The sequence below is a fragment of the Emiliania huxleyi genome, assembly GCF_000372725.1.
Source record: "Emiliania huxleyi CCMP1516 chromosome Unknown EMIHUscaffold_16, whole genome shotgun sequence".
Classification (NCBI taxonomy): Eukaryota; Haptophyta; order Isochrysidales; family Noelaerhabdaceae; genus Emiliania; species Emiliania huxleyi.
In genome coordinates this window covers 134,691-150,845 of record NW_005200982.1, presented here as the reverse complement: position 1 = coordinate 150,845, position 16,155 = coordinate 134,691, and the positions used below count along the sequence as shown (strand labels likewise).

General features: G+C 67.8%; 1 protein-coding gene across 1 annotated transcript in view; it reads right to left on the bottom strand.

Annotated features, from left to right (window-relative positions):
* Positions 1 to 7,829: 7,829 nt before the first annotated feature.
* Positions 7,830 to 16,155, bottom strand: part of EMIHUDRAFT_462595 (hypothetical protein) — a gene marked incomplete at its 3' end in the record, with an annotated part of 14,460 nt that continues 6,134 nt past the window's right edge. The window contains exons 11-23 of the mRNA XM_005785467.1: positions 15,880 to 15,970; positions 15,442 to 15,803; positions 14,470 to 15,033; positions 14,300 to 14,391; positions 14,128 to 14,185; positions 13,863 to 14,054; positions 13,356 to 13,787; positions 12,189 to 13,115; positions 11,994 to 12,130; positions 11,267 to 11,922; positions 9,717 to 9,735; positions 8,139 to 8,274; positions 7,830 to 8,006 (exon numbers count right to left, since the gene is read on the bottom strand). Of these exons, the coding sequence (XP_005785524.1) occupies positions 7,830 to 8,006; positions 8,139 to 8,274; positions 9,717 to 9,735; positions 11,267 to 11,922; positions 11,994 to 12,130; positions 12,189 to 13,115; positions 13,356 to 13,787; positions 13,863 to 14,054; positions 14,128 to 14,185; positions 14,300 to 14,391; positions 14,470 to 15,033; positions 15,442 to 15,803; positions 15,880 to 15,970 (3,843 nt within the window). The remainder of the gene's footprint in view (positions 8,007 to 8,138; positions 8,275 to 9,716; positions 9,736 to 11,266; positions 11,923 to 11,993; positions 12,131 to 12,188; positions 13,116 to 13,355; positions 13,788 to 13,862; positions 14,055 to 14,127; positions 14,186 to 14,299; positions 14,392 to 14,469; positions 15,034 to 15,441; positions 15,804 to 15,879; positions 15,971 to 16,155) is intronic.

The window sequence follows — 16,155 nt, the reverse complement described above, 5'->3', positions numbered from 1 at the left end:
AAAAAGGGGTTGGGTGGTTTGTTGAAGGATAAAAAAGAAAAAAACCCAGACCGTGATACGAGTGGGCTGCGCGCTCTACTGGTCGTCGCTCACTCAGCTCGCTCGCGCGGCCAGTCGTTACGCGGCTCACGTACCCTGCTCGGCCGCCTCGTGGCACACAGAACGGACGTGTCGTCACACCAGCGCACTGGGAGAAGATCGGCGGCATCTTCCCACAGGAGCCATGGCGGGGTGCGCTGTCACTCCACACCGCCTTTGCTCTACACTGCCTCTGTGTGCTGCGCGTGGGTTCATACATGACTCCACAGCCTCTCGTCACCATCATCCCTCCTCCCAGGTGACAGCTCAACGCTGCACGATGAGGAGGACCCACGCACGCTCGAGGTTCGCGACGCGCGGCAGGCAGCATCGCCGCTGACGCTCCGCCGCAGTGGCTTCGAGCTTCGCCACTGGCCGTCAGCCTTGGTCGACTTTTACAACGACGACCTGATCCGATCGCAGTACTACCCGGAGACGGCAGAGCTGGTCCGAGCGGCCTGTGGCGCGGAGGACGTGTTTGTCTTTCAGCACATGCGCCGCGACTCGAGCGCGCTTAACAAGGAGAGTGGCGAGGAGTGGTCTTACGTGTATGATATCATCATGCCATGACAGATCATCACTGTTGTAGGAGAGCGGCGGCGCGCGCAACGCCGCCGAGGCAAAGGCGCACGGTGCGGTGCAGCGCGTGCACGCCGACTACACACCGGAGAACGGTCCTCGCAAGCTCCGTGAGCTGGCGGAGGCGGGCGTGGTGTCAGAGCGCGAGATCGCGCACCGGCGCTGGTCGATCGTCAACGTGTGGTGCCGCTGCGTCGCCAGCGAGCGCACCGCGCTGCCCTGCAGACGATCACGGCCGATGCAATGTCAACGAGCTAGGCGCTCGATCGACGCCGAGCAGCCAGTGCGCGCGCAGCCGCTAGCCGTGCGGCGGCACTAGATGCGTGTGTACGTTTGTACGTTTGTAGCCCACGAGAGGTCTGGCCCGCGTGTGCATCCTCTCTTCCTGCCCTGCTCAGCAGGTGCTCGGCTACGCGCTCCTGCCTGCACAGGTCCTGGACGCGTCCACGGTCGCAGCCGAGGACACGTTCACGTACGCGCTGGTGATGGACGAGGCCGAGCCGCCCCTCGTCGGCTTCAACAACGGGGTTGCGGCTACTCGGCTATATCTCGGCTATATCTCGGCTATATCTCGGCCATATCTCGGACTCATCTCAGACACATCTCGGCTAGATCTCGCTCGTTGGCTCCAACAGCACGGGGCCGCCTTGGCACCGAGGAAGGAGGCTCCTCGACGCGCCGAGCTGGCCCCTCCGCGGCGCGTCCCCGCAGGTTGGCTTCTCCGAGCGGCACGCCTGGTACTACTACCCGCACATGCGGCACGAGGAGGCGCTGCTCTTCTACACGTACGACGGCACTGCCGCGCCACTCGAGGGGCCCCGCTTCGTCTTCCACACCGCACTCGGCGACACGGGCGGCGGCGGCGAGGCGGCCGCGCCGCCGCGCAGGAGCATCGAGTGCCGCTGCCTCGCGCTCTTCAGCTAGGCGGGCAGACGCGTGGAGCCCGTGCACGATCGCCGGCTGTACTGTGCCGTTCCACGAGGCTGGCGGTACACCGCCTCTGTATAGTGCTCACCGCGGCGGGCGCACGGCGGCCGCATGCGCGCCAGTCGGGGTGTCGGGGTGTCGCCCAGTCGTCTTGTGTGACCCTTCCTCCCCCATGTGCTGATGAGCCGGCCTGGGTGGCCGGTGAGGCGTGCGTGGCCACGGTGAGAGGCGGCGTGCGGGTCCACAGTACTGGGCTGGGTCTTTAGGCATTGTGGGGTTGGCACTCCCATCGACCCTCATGACCTCCTGCGGTCTCTGAGATGGACACCAGTGGGTGTGGGACCACAGCCAGGATACACTCGAAGGCTGGGTAAGCAGTAGAGGTCGATACTCGACGCGTCCCACATGGTCTGTGTCGCTGTCGGCACGCTGTCGACAGGACGTCGAGCGACACCGGTGGCAGTGCCACCCAGGAGTGGTCGGGCGGTCTCCCGTCATGAGAGAGTCACCATGTGATCCGTATGATGATTCCTGACAACCGCCTCAGTCAACTTTCGTCACAGTTCCCGCTCTGAGAGGAGCTGCGGGTCAGCTCGACAGCTGGAGCTGTAGCTGTGTCGCCGGCGTGCGGCGGCCTGCCTCCGGAGGTGCCTCTGAGGTGGACATTTTTTGGTCACCGTGAGAGAACGCGTTCGAATTTTCACTCCGGAACTTCAACTCCGCACGCGCACCGGCCAGGGCTACAATAGTGCCAGTGAGGCGGAGGCGCGAGTCGGAAGGCCGCGACCGTCAAGTGGTTTCCAATTTTCCTACAATCTCTGGGGGGAGGCGAGGGCCCTAGGGGGTACCCATGCGGGGGGGAGATGGGGTCCCCCAGCCCGCCGCAGGCGCCGATTTTTTTGGATTTTTTTTCTTTTTCGCGCGATTTTTTACTTGTTTCCATGGGAATTCGGCGTACTTGCGGCCATGCTATCACGCCTTGCGACATCCTTTCGGCGCTGCTGACCGTGCCATGCTGCTCAACTGACCGCCTGCATAGCTCGCGGCCTTAGTCTTCGGCATTCAGTGACGACCTGATCGTACGGCCAGTAGGAAGGTGTCCTTCCAGCGCGTGCACGCTTCGGACGCAATGCGCGTCACAAACTGCCTCGGATTGGCTGCTGGCAATCTCGAGGCTATGCCTACACAGCCTCGCGCGCATGGGCAGTCAAGAGGGATCATGCACCTTCTCAGGACAGCGCCGGTGCCTCTCTCTTGGACCGGCAAACGTGGTGGTCTCGTGTCACCGATGTGGGACCAGTGCGGCATCGCGCCATCGACAGCTCTGAACTGCGCCTCACCACTGACCGGGAAGGCCGCCAAGTGGGTCAGCACCGGTCGCACATTGTGGCAGCAGTCAGCAGCGCATGTCTGATAGCTAGAGCAGCAGCGTCAGGGTCGCAGGGTCGGATCGTGTCAAGCCTCTCGCCCGGCCGGCCGTGTGCAGACGTCGGCCTGTCTGCTGTCTGGAGTGATCTGTCGGCGGTCAGTACGACCGATCAGGTTGGAGGTTTCTGATGGTTGAAGGGTCTATCTGTATGTACTCCTCGAGATCTCTCCAAATCTGCCCTCTGATTAACCTAGCTTAATCGGGAAGTTGGTGCTAGTAGAGACTAGTAGAGCCGGGGCCCCGTTTCCGCACTGCTGCGCGGCGCACGGTGCCTCCGGGGGGCCCCGCCTCCCCCCAGAGCCTACAATCGCTGTCGACCCAGCCACGTACGGTAGAAGGAGAGGCCCCGTTTTCGAGCCGATGTACTCTATACATGTTCTGGTCACTCAGGGGGATCACACCTCACAAAAAGAAGAAATTCACGTTGCCATAGAACTCGAAACCAAAGGGAAATTTTACCCTCAGAACGTCCGACCGGCCGCCTTCACGACCCCTCCTCACTGCTCAAGCGCCCACGCCTTCGATCTTCTTGGGCAGCAGCTGGTTTGACAGGTCCTCCCCGTGGCCCAGGCAGCCGTCCTCGCCCTTGCCCCAGGTAAACACGGCGCCGTCGGCGGTGATTGCTAGGTTGTGCTGCTCGCCCGCCGACACAGCGACGACGCGCTGGCCAGCAAAGGCCTCGACCTGCTGCGGCTGCCGCTGGCCCTGCGCGTCGCCGTGGCCGAGCTTGCCACAGTATCCGCCGCCCCAGCTCCACACAGCACCGTTGGCGGTGAGGGCGAGGCTGTGACTGCCTCCAGCCGACACGGCGACGACGCGCTGGTCAGCCAAGGCCTCGACCTTCTTCGGCAGCAGTTGCACCTGCTCGTCGCCGTGGCCCAGCCGGCCAGAGGCTCCAAAGCCCCAGCTCCAGACGGAGCCGTCGGCGGTGAGGGCGAGGCTGTGGTATCCTCCAGCCGACACAGCGACGACGCGCTGGCCAGTAAAGGCCTCAGTCTTCTTCGGCAGCAGCTGGATCTGCTCGTCGCCGTGGCCCAGGCGGCCGAATATTCCCGAGCCCCAGCTCCAGACAGCGCCATCGGCGGTGATGGCGAGGCTGTGCTCGCCTCCTGCCGAGACGGCGACGACGCGCCGCCCCGCCAAGGCCTCAGCCTTCTTCGGCAGCAGTTGCTCCTCCTGGTCGCCGTGGCCCAACTTGCCTTGCCCTCCACTGCCCCAGCTCCAGGCGGAGCCGTCGGCGGTGATGGCGACGCTGTGGTAGACTCCAGCCGACACAGCGACGACGCGCTGGCCAGCAAAGGCCTCGACCTTCTTCGGCTGCCACTGGTGTTGCCCGTCGCCGTGGCCCAGGCGGCCAGAGTTTCCATAGCCCCAGCTCCAGACGCCGTCGGCGGTCATGGCGAGGCTGTGGTAGACTGCAGCCGACACGCTCGCAGGACGCTCGTCGCCCAGCGGGGAGGAGGGGAGGAGAGTCGTCGTGTTGAGCCGCGTCACGCCCTCGCCGTGGCCGAGTAGTGGCCCTGGGGCGAACCACGGCGCAGAGCCGCACGACGAGAGCCGCCCCTCGCCGTCGATGAAGACGCTGTGCGTATTGCCTGCCGCCGCCCTCGCCGGCGGGTTGGCCTCGCGCAGCAGCGCAGAATAGCACAGCCACCGCACGGCGCAGTCCTCGCCCTCGGGCTGCGCCGGCAGCTCGAAGCCGCGCCCTTGCGCCCACAAGCGGATGCCCTCCGCCGCGAGCGAGTGGAAGAGCAGCGAGACGGCCGCGACGCGAGCGATGTCGACGGGGCTGTCGAAGCGGGAGAGGACGCGCTCGAGGAGCTCCCTGGGGAGGTCGAGCAGGCGGGCGGGCGGCGGCGCGTCTGGCGAGGGGGCGGCGGTGGAGGCGGAGGCGAGGCGGCGCGAGCGGCGGCGCGGCGGGGTGGACATCGCGAGAAAAGAATAAGAAGCTCCCCGCGCGAGCGGGAATAGGACCGCCGCAAGCGGCGTGGCGTGGAGCGGTTGAGCGTCCCTCCGGGGGCCCCTCTGCGCCGGGGAGGCGTTGTTGGCGGCTAGGACGCAAGCGTCCGTCGCCGTTTTCAAACTCGGGGCCCACTCCGCTACGGCCTACGCTCCGACCCGAATTTGGAGGGCCATGAAATTTAAGGGGTTGCTGCGCAAAAGGGGTGGCGCGCGGGCGCGCGCGGCGGCGGGCGCCGAGCGCGGAGCGGCGAACAAAATGACGTCGGAAAGCTTTGCATCAAGTGTACAGTAGGCTCTACAGCACGGAACCAGGGCGCGAAGTATCCTCTCCGTCCCGTGCAAACGAGTGGCGAGGGCCGGGGAGGGCGCACGCATTCGCGTGGGAGGCGGGGCGAGGTGCCGCAACGCGGCGCCGCGCGGCGGAGCGCACGCAGTGCTCAGTCGTGGCACGCGTCTCGACCCAGCCTCACCCACCCCTCGCGGAGCTCACTAGGGATAACACCACACAGTCCTCTCCACCGCTGATCGCAGCCGTCGCAGCCAGGCTGGCCGATCAGCCGCCGGCAGCCGGGAGAGGCGCTCGAGCCCTCAGTGCTCCACCACCTCGGCCGGAATGCCCACGGCGGCGAGGTTCGAGTGCGTGCACGCAGCGCAGCTGCGGTTTGTAACTCGACTGCCGATCGCGCGTGCGGGATCTGAATGGAGCAGCTGGCGCCAGTGCACGGCGGTAGGGACTGGAGGCGCGGCCGAAACGAAGCAGCAGTCTTCTTGCGACAGAATGAGGTAGCTAGACTGGGTCCACTGGGTCTGACGCCAATGTCAGGCGCTGTGGTGCAACCGGGTGACGCAAAGGATCAGAGGAGAGAGCACCCGGGCTGCCGGCGAGGCATCCGCCCCGTGCTCACGCATTCGGCAGGCGTTTCTGCCGCCCTCTCTCCCCTTTGAAGAAGGCCTTGACCTTGGCGTGCTGACAGTTCGCACGACCGTGCGATTGGTGCGAGCGACGGCGACGGCAACCCCACCAGCGTGGGAGAGACCGCCCAGTCCGGCGAAGCTGATATCAGGGGAGGCGTCCCCTCCGCACACCTCGACACCGCTGCTGTGCTGCATCGAGGCAGAGGCTTTCCCCAATGGTGAACTGTCGCCGAGAACATTGTCGGAGCACGCCAGCACGGAGGAGTAGGGCCACGAATGGGTGCCGGCGAGACGCTGCGAGATCGAGGTGACGTGAGGTGGGGCGTCACAGCTGTACCACTAGGCGGTTGACCGTATCCGACAGCGACAGGCGCACTCCCAGACCCGCATGACCGGTTCGACCTTACGCAGCCTTCGCTTTTGGGTCGCCGAATCGCCGTGTGGTTGTCGTGGTCGGCGTTGCGTGGGTCTAGGAGAGGCAGCTGTAGCCGTTCTGCCTGTGCCTCGGCACTCTCATTGAATCGTGGCTGTGTCGTCAGCGCGGGCATAGCATCGGCCAGTGATCTCCAGAATCTTGGCGGTTTGTCGGTGAGCCCGGCGCACGTAAAACTTTCTCGTGGCACCCATGGCATCGGGGGCGGCTGCGGTGTGGGATGCAGCGCGGCTGGGTCGGGTAGAGGAACCGTATCACCAGGGCATCACGGTCAACGGGATGAACCTTAGGAAGGGGACTCTTTTCCAAGTCGATTAGGAGCAGGGGCCATCTGAAGGCAATCGAGGACATGTTGCATGTGCATGTGTGCTTGGTACGACACAGCAAGGTATCTAGGTAAGGAAACTTCTTCACAAGCAGAAGGAATGGGTGAAGTTGTACAGATGATTGGGGATGCTTCTTGTCTCGGAGAGCTGTGAACGTCGCATGCGAGGTTCTTGTTTCTTATCACCCTACTGTGAAATAGTCCGTACCCCGTATTCTCCCTATTCTGACTCGCAAAAGAAATCTGAGACTAGTTGCAAAAAGTCTGTGGTGCAAAACCCGCCCAAAACTACCAAAATCGCTGTCACGGCCAGCTCGGCACTATCTACTCAAAAAAAGTGACGTAGAGCACCCACTTTTTAAGCGTTCGCCGCATACACAAGGTCCGCCTGCGTGCGGCGCCAGCTTCTCAGGGCCGTAGCGCGAAAAACGACGGAGGAGATGCATCCTAGCTGTCGCCGCCGAAGGCGACTCGACGCCGCTGAGATCGGAGATCAAGCTCTGACAGGTCACACGTCGCTCCTTTGACGCCGACGTGACTCACCCGTGCAGAGCGCATCAGGACACGGTCTCGACGCGCTCGGTACGACGCCTGCGACCCGTCTCGGGTCAGGTGGCACGACGCTCATCGCGCCTGCCAGCGCTGCCGTGCAGGTTGCCACGACAAGGTTGAGCACGCTTCTATACGCTCGCCCAGCCTTCCTTTCCATCCCATTAGGCAGCCTGGGAACGGTGGCGGTCAGAGGCAAAGCCTGCGAGGGGTGGTGGAACCACATGTCACGGCCACCGCCGGCTCGACGCGACGATAGCCTCCGGAGGCTGACTTTGAGGCACCATCATCGGACGATGTCGACGAGTTGGGTCGCTCTCGCGGTATCCAGGTAGCCCCCCATACTAGTATCACCAGCCATGGCCTCAGGGAGCGCGGGCGAGGGCGCTGGGAGCAACACGGACAAAAAAACATCAAAAGTGGTCATTGTGACACACCCGTATTTGCAACTAGTCCTGAGTGACACGCCGAATCTGTAACAAGCGCTGCGCCGGCGCCGCGCCACAGCTTGCCGAGCGCCGGCCACAGGCCTGCCTGCAGCCCAGCCACACCCGCCGCGGCGGCAGCTAGTCGGTTCGGCCTTGACTCGCGCGCGCCGAGATGGGAGCCCAAGTGTGTGAGCGCGCGGCGCGTCAGGAGCGCAGCACGGTCGAGCGCACATCGATCCGTCGGACGACGGGCGCGGAGGCGTAGTCGACGATGAAGTGGCACGTGGCGATGAGCACGCCGCCGCACATGCCAACCTCGAGGCCGAAGCAGTTGATGGCGCCGAAGGTGAGGAGGATGATTGCATACTCGGTCGGGTGCACCTAACCGGAGGACCACCCGTCCCCTACCCCCCCACTGCACCCGAACCCGTTCGCTGGTCGGTGAAGGAAGGGAGGGGAGAGATGGGGAGAGATGTGGTGCGCCTTGTGGCGCGCGGCCCAGAGCCAGTCGACGAGGAGGTCCGCGGCGATGAAGGTGAGGACGGCGCCAAAGAAGAGCTTCGGCACGTACGTGACCGGCGCCGCAAAGAGGAGCAGCTCGGCGGCGATCACCACGTTGCCGCAGAGGCGGAGGCGCCCCCTTCGCCATCTGTTTCCCGCCGTACTCGAGTATGGTGTGCGGTGCGCGCACGCGCAGCGCACACAGCAGCCTCCCCACCCCCCTACCCACCCCGTCGCGCCGCCGCCGCCGCCGCCGCCCCCTCCGCCCCCGCTGTAGCGTTTGGGGGGGCGACTGGCGACGGCAAAAATCCAAGCCCCGCCCCTGGCCACTGTTGAGAGACAAAAATTCAGTGTACATGGGTCTTCCACCCTAGGAACGGACCACGCTCGAAGCACCACCGCCAGGTGCTTGTCGAGCTCGGCTAGATCTCGCTCGTTCTCGGCTAAATCTCGCTCGTTCTTTTTTTTGGAAAACTGTACCCCATGCCCCCAATGTACCCCACATTCCGCTGACGGCCTTCTATCCCAAGGAAGCCCTCCACTAAGCTCGTCCGCTCGCACTTGCCGCGCCGCATTGCGTTCAGGGGTGAGAGTGGGGCCCATGGCGCGTTCAGGGGTGCGCCTGAGGCGTGTAGACTGCGGGGCGCCGCGATAGCGCGGCGCCGACGATTGTGTCGCTCACTGTCACACCGTCGACACGGTCACAGTGTGTGTGCAGTGCGTCCACTCCGGCGACCGTGACGCCGTCGGTTCTCGCCTATACCGGCTAGTGTGGAGCTCTCAGTGTGGTTGCGTGTTGTACTAGTGATGCTGCACTAGGCGGCCCGTTTCCGCAATCAGGACGCGAATGGAGGCCCAGTCAGCACACAGCAGCTCGGGGTCGGGCAACTCCCAACTGCACATATGCAGAACAGACATCAAGCCTGGGCTAAACCAGGCGTGATTGATGGAACCACGTCGGTGAAAAACGAAAAATTGCCCCTCCGCGAGCCCTCGATAGAGTAGCGCTGAAGGCGCTCTTTTTGATTGAAAATAGTACGCCACGTTCCCCGAGGCCTTTGCCTGACATCCACACGAGGCATACCATGCACTTTCCTCGTCCGCTCGCGCTTGCCGCGCCGCATTGCGCCCGACTATGCCGCCGCGAGCAGCACGCCTAGACCCCCGCGACGCCTATTGCTCACGGAACCCGCCGCCCCCTCACCACCCCCACCACGCGATGCGCCCTCTCTCGCCGCGCGAGCAGCTCTGTACCCCCCTCGGCCTCGCACCGCCTGCCTACTCCCGCTCGCAGGTGCAGCTGCTGCCATCGAGGAAGCCGCGAGACGCGTCCGCTGCTGCCCATTCCCCACCCTTGTCAGCAGGCCGCTTAACTCACCCCTCCCCGTGCCGCCTGCCCCGGACCTTTCCCCTTCCGCAGGAGACAATGGAGCTCATCCACGCAGCCTTCGGCGCCTCGCCCTCGCCGCCGCCGCCCTCCCCTCCGCCTCCGTCCGTCTCGCCGTCGCCGCCGCCGTCGGCCCCGCCGTCGGCCCCGCCGGGGTACCCTCCCTCGCCGCCGTGTGCGCCATGCATCGATTTCCAGGTCACCGTGGGTGGCGGCCAATACCTGTCCGAGGTATCGTGGGACCTGACGTGCAGCGGCGTGTCGATTGGCAGTGGACGGGCCCCCTACTCCGGTACTCTGTCCGCGCCGCCCGGCGAGTGCACGCTCGACATGTACGACTCGTACGGCGACGGCTGGAACGGCGACTTGTGGAAGGGTGCGGGCTATACGTTTACGCTCGGCTCCGGATCCTACGGCAGCGAGACGTTCATCCTCGCCCCCCTCCCCCCGTCCTCTCCGTCGCCGCCGTCGCTGCCGCCGCCGCCGTCCGCATCACCGTCGCCGCCGCCTCTGCCGCCGCCTCCGTCCGCCTCGCCGTCGCCGCCCCCCCTTCCGCCCCCCCTTCCGCCCCCCTCACCGCCGCCTCCCTCGCCGCCGCCGTCCGCATCACCGTCGCCGCCGCCGCCTCTGCCGCCGCCTCCGTCCGCCTCGCCGTCGCCGCCCCCCCTTCCGCCCCCCCTTCCGCCCCCCTCACCGCCGCCTCCCTCGCCGCCGCCGTCCGCATCACCGTCGCCGCCGCCGCCTCTGCCGCCGCCTCCGTCCGCCTCGCCGTCGCCGCCCCCCCTTCCGCCCCCCCTTCCGCCCCCCTCACCGCCGCCTCCCTCGCCGCCGCCGCCGTCGGCCTCGCCGTCGCCTCCGCCACTACCGCCGTCCGACACATGGGAGTGCTCGGCAGGGACAGGAATGTCTCTGACGCAGGACGCCAGCACCGGCGACACCGTCATTGTCGTCAGTTGCTACGTCGAAGGTCTCAAGGTGGGCGACTTCATCGCCCTGAACGGGGCCAATTACGAGGTGGTCGGTCTCGCAGTCCCCTCCGGCAGGCGCCGCCTCACCGCGGCACTGCCAATCACGCTGGCTACAGCGCTGACCGGTGCCGTATCTTCTGGCGATTTGGTCCAGGCCGTTCGCTCCGCCTCGCCGCCGCCACCGCCCCCCTCGCCGCCGCCGCCGTCGGACGATGACGGTGCGACCAATCCCCTCGCTCCCAACGCCTCACACTGCCCACCCATGTGCAGCACCCTCGCTCACCTCAGACGCACTGCCGACCTCTATCCCCCCCGACGCCACAGATGAAGAAGACGAGGATGAGGACGACGACGACGAGGACATGTGGGGCGATGACGACGAGGGCGACGACGACGCAAAGTTCACCGGCTTCACCGCGTAAACTTGCGAACCGGCCCTCGCCCCGGCGTGTGGCGCAAGATCGTCCGCACGGCATCTCGCCGTGTGCGACTGAGGAGTGCGTGTGCGAGTTCCTCGCCTAGTCGCGCGAGAGGCTCTGTTCCAGCCAGGTGTCCCTGACGTCTCTCTGAGAGGCCAGTGAGGTGATCCACAAGTGGCTGTGGTGTCTCAGTACGTACACAGAGTATACAGTACTTACTCCGCACGCTTAACCGCATGCAGGTTGGCCCCCCCAATAAACCCCTCTCGTACAAGTCGCATGCTGATGCTTCGATCGCGCCTAACTATCTGGCCGGCCGAGCGGCCGCCTCCTCCTCCCCGCTGGCGGCAGCGGCCGGGCCGGCACGGCGCGCGGCGGCCAGCTCCGCGTTCAGCCGCTCGATGGCCTCGTCCCGTTGCGCGAGCGCCTCGCGCAGCTCGCGCGCCTCCGCCCACATGTTCGGCTCCTCGCCCCGCTCGATGTGCACCAGCAGCGAGCAGAGCCGGATCTGCGTGCCGAGGCGGCTGCGCAGCGAGAGCGAGCGGTAGCCGGGCCGGAGCGCGCCCAGCACGACCGCCTCGTACGCCACGACTGTCTCGCCGTCGTGCACGCACGCGCGCAGCACGGTCGCGCGCGGCTCGGCGGCGAGGCAGTGGAGCGTGGAGTGGCGCGCCGACTTGCCGGCGGCGGAGGCGGAGACGGTGGCTCGCTGCGCCGGGCGCGCGGGCAGGGGCAGCGTGCGGCTGACGCAGCAGAAGCCGCCGATGGCGTGCAGCTCCACCGAGATGGTGGCGTTGTTGATCGGGCCCGCCGGGTCGGGCGGCGCCGACGCGCCGCTCAGCGCCGACTCGTAGGCGTGGTGCGGCGCCGCCTCCAGCGCCGGGCGCTGCTCTCTCCGCGTGGGGAGGCGGTGGAGGGCGAGGAGGCGCACAGAGAAGCGCTGCAGGTTCGGCCGGAAGGGCGGCCACTCCGCGCCGCCCCCGCCGCCGCGCAGCTCCGGCGGCTTGAGCACGTAGCCGAACCTAATCTCGGGTCGTCTCGGGTCATCTCGGGTGCCCTCGGAGGCAGCAGCGGCTTGAGCACGCAGCCGAACCCGTTGTCGAGCGCGAAGAGGGCGCGGCTGATCTGGACGGGCGTGTCGTTCGTCTGGTAGTTGAGCGACACCATCTGCGCGCCCATCCGCCAGGAGGGGAGCGGGTCCATGTTGTCCGACGTGACGCGCGTGCCCGCCTAAGGACATGTCTCGGACATGTCGTGGACGTGTCCTGGACATGTTGTCCGAGGTGACGCGCGTGCCCGCCGGGTACACGCGCGCCAGCCGCCTCGCAAACAGCTCGTGCGGCGGCCCGTCCTCGCCGAGGCCGTACTGCTCGACGGCCGCCATGCGGTCCTCCGACGCCGAGATGATCGGGATGGGCCACGGGCCGTTGGCCTTGTCGATCGCGCACGAGCGGATCGCGGTCACACGCAGCATCGACGGGTCGACGTACCGCGCGACGCCCTTTTGCCGCTTGGCCAGCTCGACCGGCGTCTTCACCTTGCGGAGCAGCTTGCGCGCGCCGACCTGCAGCACCGAGCTGCGCGGCCGCGAGGAGCCGGGCGCGCCGCCGCTGCTCTCGTACGTCGAGCAGTACGCGCTGGGGTCGCCGAGCGAGGTGCCGAGGCTGCCGACGATGCTGCCCGCGTCCACCAGGCTGCCGCGGGGGCTGACGCGCGCGCTCGACGAGTCGACCGACCCGCCGGTGTACTCGTCCGAGCTGCCGCGGCGCCGCCGCACCGGGCTGCTCGGGATGACGATGCTGACGCGCGAGCGCCTCCGCAGCCGGGAGGGCGCCTTGGAGTCGCTCGCCGCGGCGTGCGGGGAGAGCGACACGCTCGCGTGGGGCGCCCCCGCCGCCTCCGCCAGCGACGCCCCCGCCGCCTCCGCCATCGACGCCCCCGACGCCTCATACTCGAGCGCCGCCCTCGGCTCCTCGGTGTCCTCCTGCGGCTCGTGGCGCGCCTCGGCGACGGAGCCGCGGCAGCCGGCAAAGGCGACGAGGGAGGAGCGGAGGCGCGAGGCGCCCGACACCGCCTCTGCCGACGACGAGCCGCCCGACTTTGGGCCGCGCGGCGCCACCTCCCGCTCGGGCTTGCCCTTGATCAGCACGCGGCCGGCGAGGCTCTCGGGCGTGAGCGTCGCCGCGTAGCGGTACGCCTCGTCCGGCAGCAGCAGCTTGGCGCCTGCGGGAGGGATGGTGGGGGGGGGGGGGGAGAGCTGGTGGTGGTGAGTCGGTGGGGGGGAGGGCTGGTGGAGAGGGCTGGTGGTGAGAGGGCTGGTGGGGAGGGCTGGTGGGGAGGGCTGGTGCTGGTGCTGGTGGTGAGAGGGCTGGTGGGGGGACGCTAACCACGGAGTGCATCAGGTCGGCTAATCTCGGCGAAATCTCCGTCTCGGCGCATCTCGCGCGCCAAACACGGAGCGCATCAGGTCGGAGCAGCGGCGCTGCTGCTCGGGGCCGCAGTGCATCTCGACCGAGATGATGACTGGTAGCGGCGACGTCTCGAAGGCGGCCTCGTCGATGGCGCGCAGCACGTCGATGAACTTGACGCGCGAGGTGAGCGCGTGCACGTGCGTCACCTCGGGCTCGCCGTCCGCGCCGTCCGCCAAGTCGACCTCGATGCAGCGGCAACCCTCGAGCAGCACGCGGCGGTACATGTCGGCCGACGCGCGCGAGGTGAGCTGGTCGCCGACCAGGTACGAGTTGTGCGAGCACGAGATCCAGTAGTGCGAGAGCGGGTGCGCAAAGACGTGCGCCTCCGCCGCGGTGGCGCGCTGGTCGACGGCCGTGTTTGTCGCGTGCAGGAGCAGCTGCCGGAAGTCGGCGAGGCTCAAGCTCGGGTCCGGCGCCTAGAAGAGAAAGAGGCGCGCGCGCTGACCCGCCGCCCGTGTTTCTGCCGTCTCCTCCGAGCTCGGCTCCGGCGCCCCGATCCGCGCGAGCGCGCCCCCCAGCACCGCGCCCGTCGAGTCACGGGCCGCGCCGTCGCGGCGCAGCTGCTGCTCGCGCAGCTCGTGGTGGTACCCCTCGAAGAGGGCGCGTGCCCGCTCCTCGCTCTCCTCGCCCTGCTCCTCGCGCTGGAACGCGGCCCACTCCTCGAGCGTCATCCGCGGCTGCGCCTACTCTCGGCCGATCTCGGCTGATCTCGGGCGATCTCGGCCCGCGCTCGTCGAGCGTCCTCCGCGGCGGCGCCGAGTCGGCCGACGCGAAGGAGCCGGCTCCGCGAGAGGTTGCGGCCGAGGTGACGGACCTGGGGGTGGGGGCGGCGGCGGTGAGGGCGGTGGCGGAGAGGGTGGCGGCGGAGCAGGGGGGGGGCGGCAACGAAAGGGAGGGGAGAGGAGAGGGGGGGGGGGGGGGGGCTCGCCTGGTCTGCCGCGCCTCGGCGCAGTACTTGCGGAAGAGGGCGGCGACCTCGTCGGCCCGCGACATCTGGAGCGTCAGCAGCAGCTGCGCCGCCTGCGCACAGTGCTGGAGGGGTGAGCAGCCTGTCTTCCAGCGCGCTCTCCGCCGCGTCCGCAGCCGCGGCGACGTCGCCTGCGCAAAGTTGAGCTGCCCGACCAGCCGCATCCCGCGCACCACCCGCTTCGACCCCAACGCCTCCTCGAGCGCCTCCCGCCCGACCCCGGCCATGTTTGCCGCGTTGAGCAGCGTGCGCAAGTCGCTCCGCTCGAGCACGCCGGAGCGGTTCGAGTCGGCGGCCTCGAAGACGGCGCGCAGCCACTGCAGCTCCGAGGTGGAGACCTGCGGCTGCGGCCAGAGCTGCAGCGAGATGGAGATGCCCTCGAGCCAGAGCCGCGCCGAGTGCGCGTCGGGCGGCTCGATCCACATGCGCATCGTCCTGCCGCTCTCGGCGCGGAAGACGAGGTAGAGCGCCTTGCGCGACGTGCTGTTGGTCGGCATGTGGAAGCTGCCGCCGACGGCGCGATTCCAGAGCTTGAGGATCGCGCCGCCCGCGCCCGCGCCGTCGGCCGCGTGCGCCGTCGGCGCGGCGGCCTCGCCCGTCCGCGAGTCGGCGCGGGGCGCGTCGCGCTTCCCGTTGGCGAGGGCGGGGAGGCGGGGCTGCTGGTCGCCGAGGACGAGGTAGCCGAGCTCGAGCACCTGATCGATATTCGCCGAGATTAGCCGAGATTGGCCGAGATCAGCCGAGCTCGAGCACCTGGTGGAGGCCACACTCAAGCACTCCACTCGCCCACTATGGCTCATCGGTGCGCGCGTGCTCGAGGGCCCACATCTCGCCGACATCTCGCCGACATCTCGCCGACATCTCGGCGACATCTCGCCGACATCTCGCCGACATCTCGCCGACATCTCGCCGACATCTCGCCGACATCTCGCCGACATCTCGCCGACATCTCGCCGACATCTCGCCGACATCTCGCCGACATCTCGCCGACATCTCGGCGACATCTCGCCGACATCTCGCCGACATCTCGGTGACATCTCGCCGACATCTCGCCGACATCTCGCCGACATCTCGGCGACATCGCGCGGCTGTTCTCGGCACACCTGGTCGAGCCCGATGTACTTTGAGAAGGCCCAGCGAAGCCTCCCGATCTCGGGCGAGAGGCCGACGAAGCGCAGCGTCCGCCTCGCGGGCGGCTCGAGGTCGTGCGAGTCGTCCGCCTCGGGCGGCTCCTCCCCCTCCGCCCACGCCCCCATCGACATGGGCCGGTTGTCGGGCCCGTTCTTGCAGCGGGGCGCCGCCGCGTCGAGCCGGCCGAGGGCCGAGCGGCCGCTGCCGTCGGCCGGCGGCTGGAAGTGGAAGGCGGCGAGGACGCCCATCCCCTCGGGCGGCGACGCCTCGTCCTCGGTGTCGACCGGCTCGAGGGCGACGAGAACCGCCTGGCCGTGCGCGACGTGGTGGATGCCTGCGGACACCCGCCGCGGCGCGTGAGGGGGAGAGCGGCCGCTCGCGATCGCGGGGGCGGCGCGCGCGGCGGCTGCCCTGCAGGCTGCTCTGGCTGAGGCCGAGGAAGGAGGCGGCCGCATTCAGCTCGTCGTTGCGGCGCGACCGGTCCTCGATGCTCTGCACGCGGTACGGAGACAGGGGGTGGGGAGGCGCGGCGGCTGGTGGCGCGGTGGTGCGGGGGGGGGAGGCAGGAGGGGGGGGAGGGGGGGGAGGGGGGGGAGGGGGGGGGGGGGGAAGGGGGGTTCCCAATGTGCTAAGAGGGAGGCAGGAGGGTTTTAGGGGAGGGGAGGGGGGGGGGGGCCAAAAAGGAA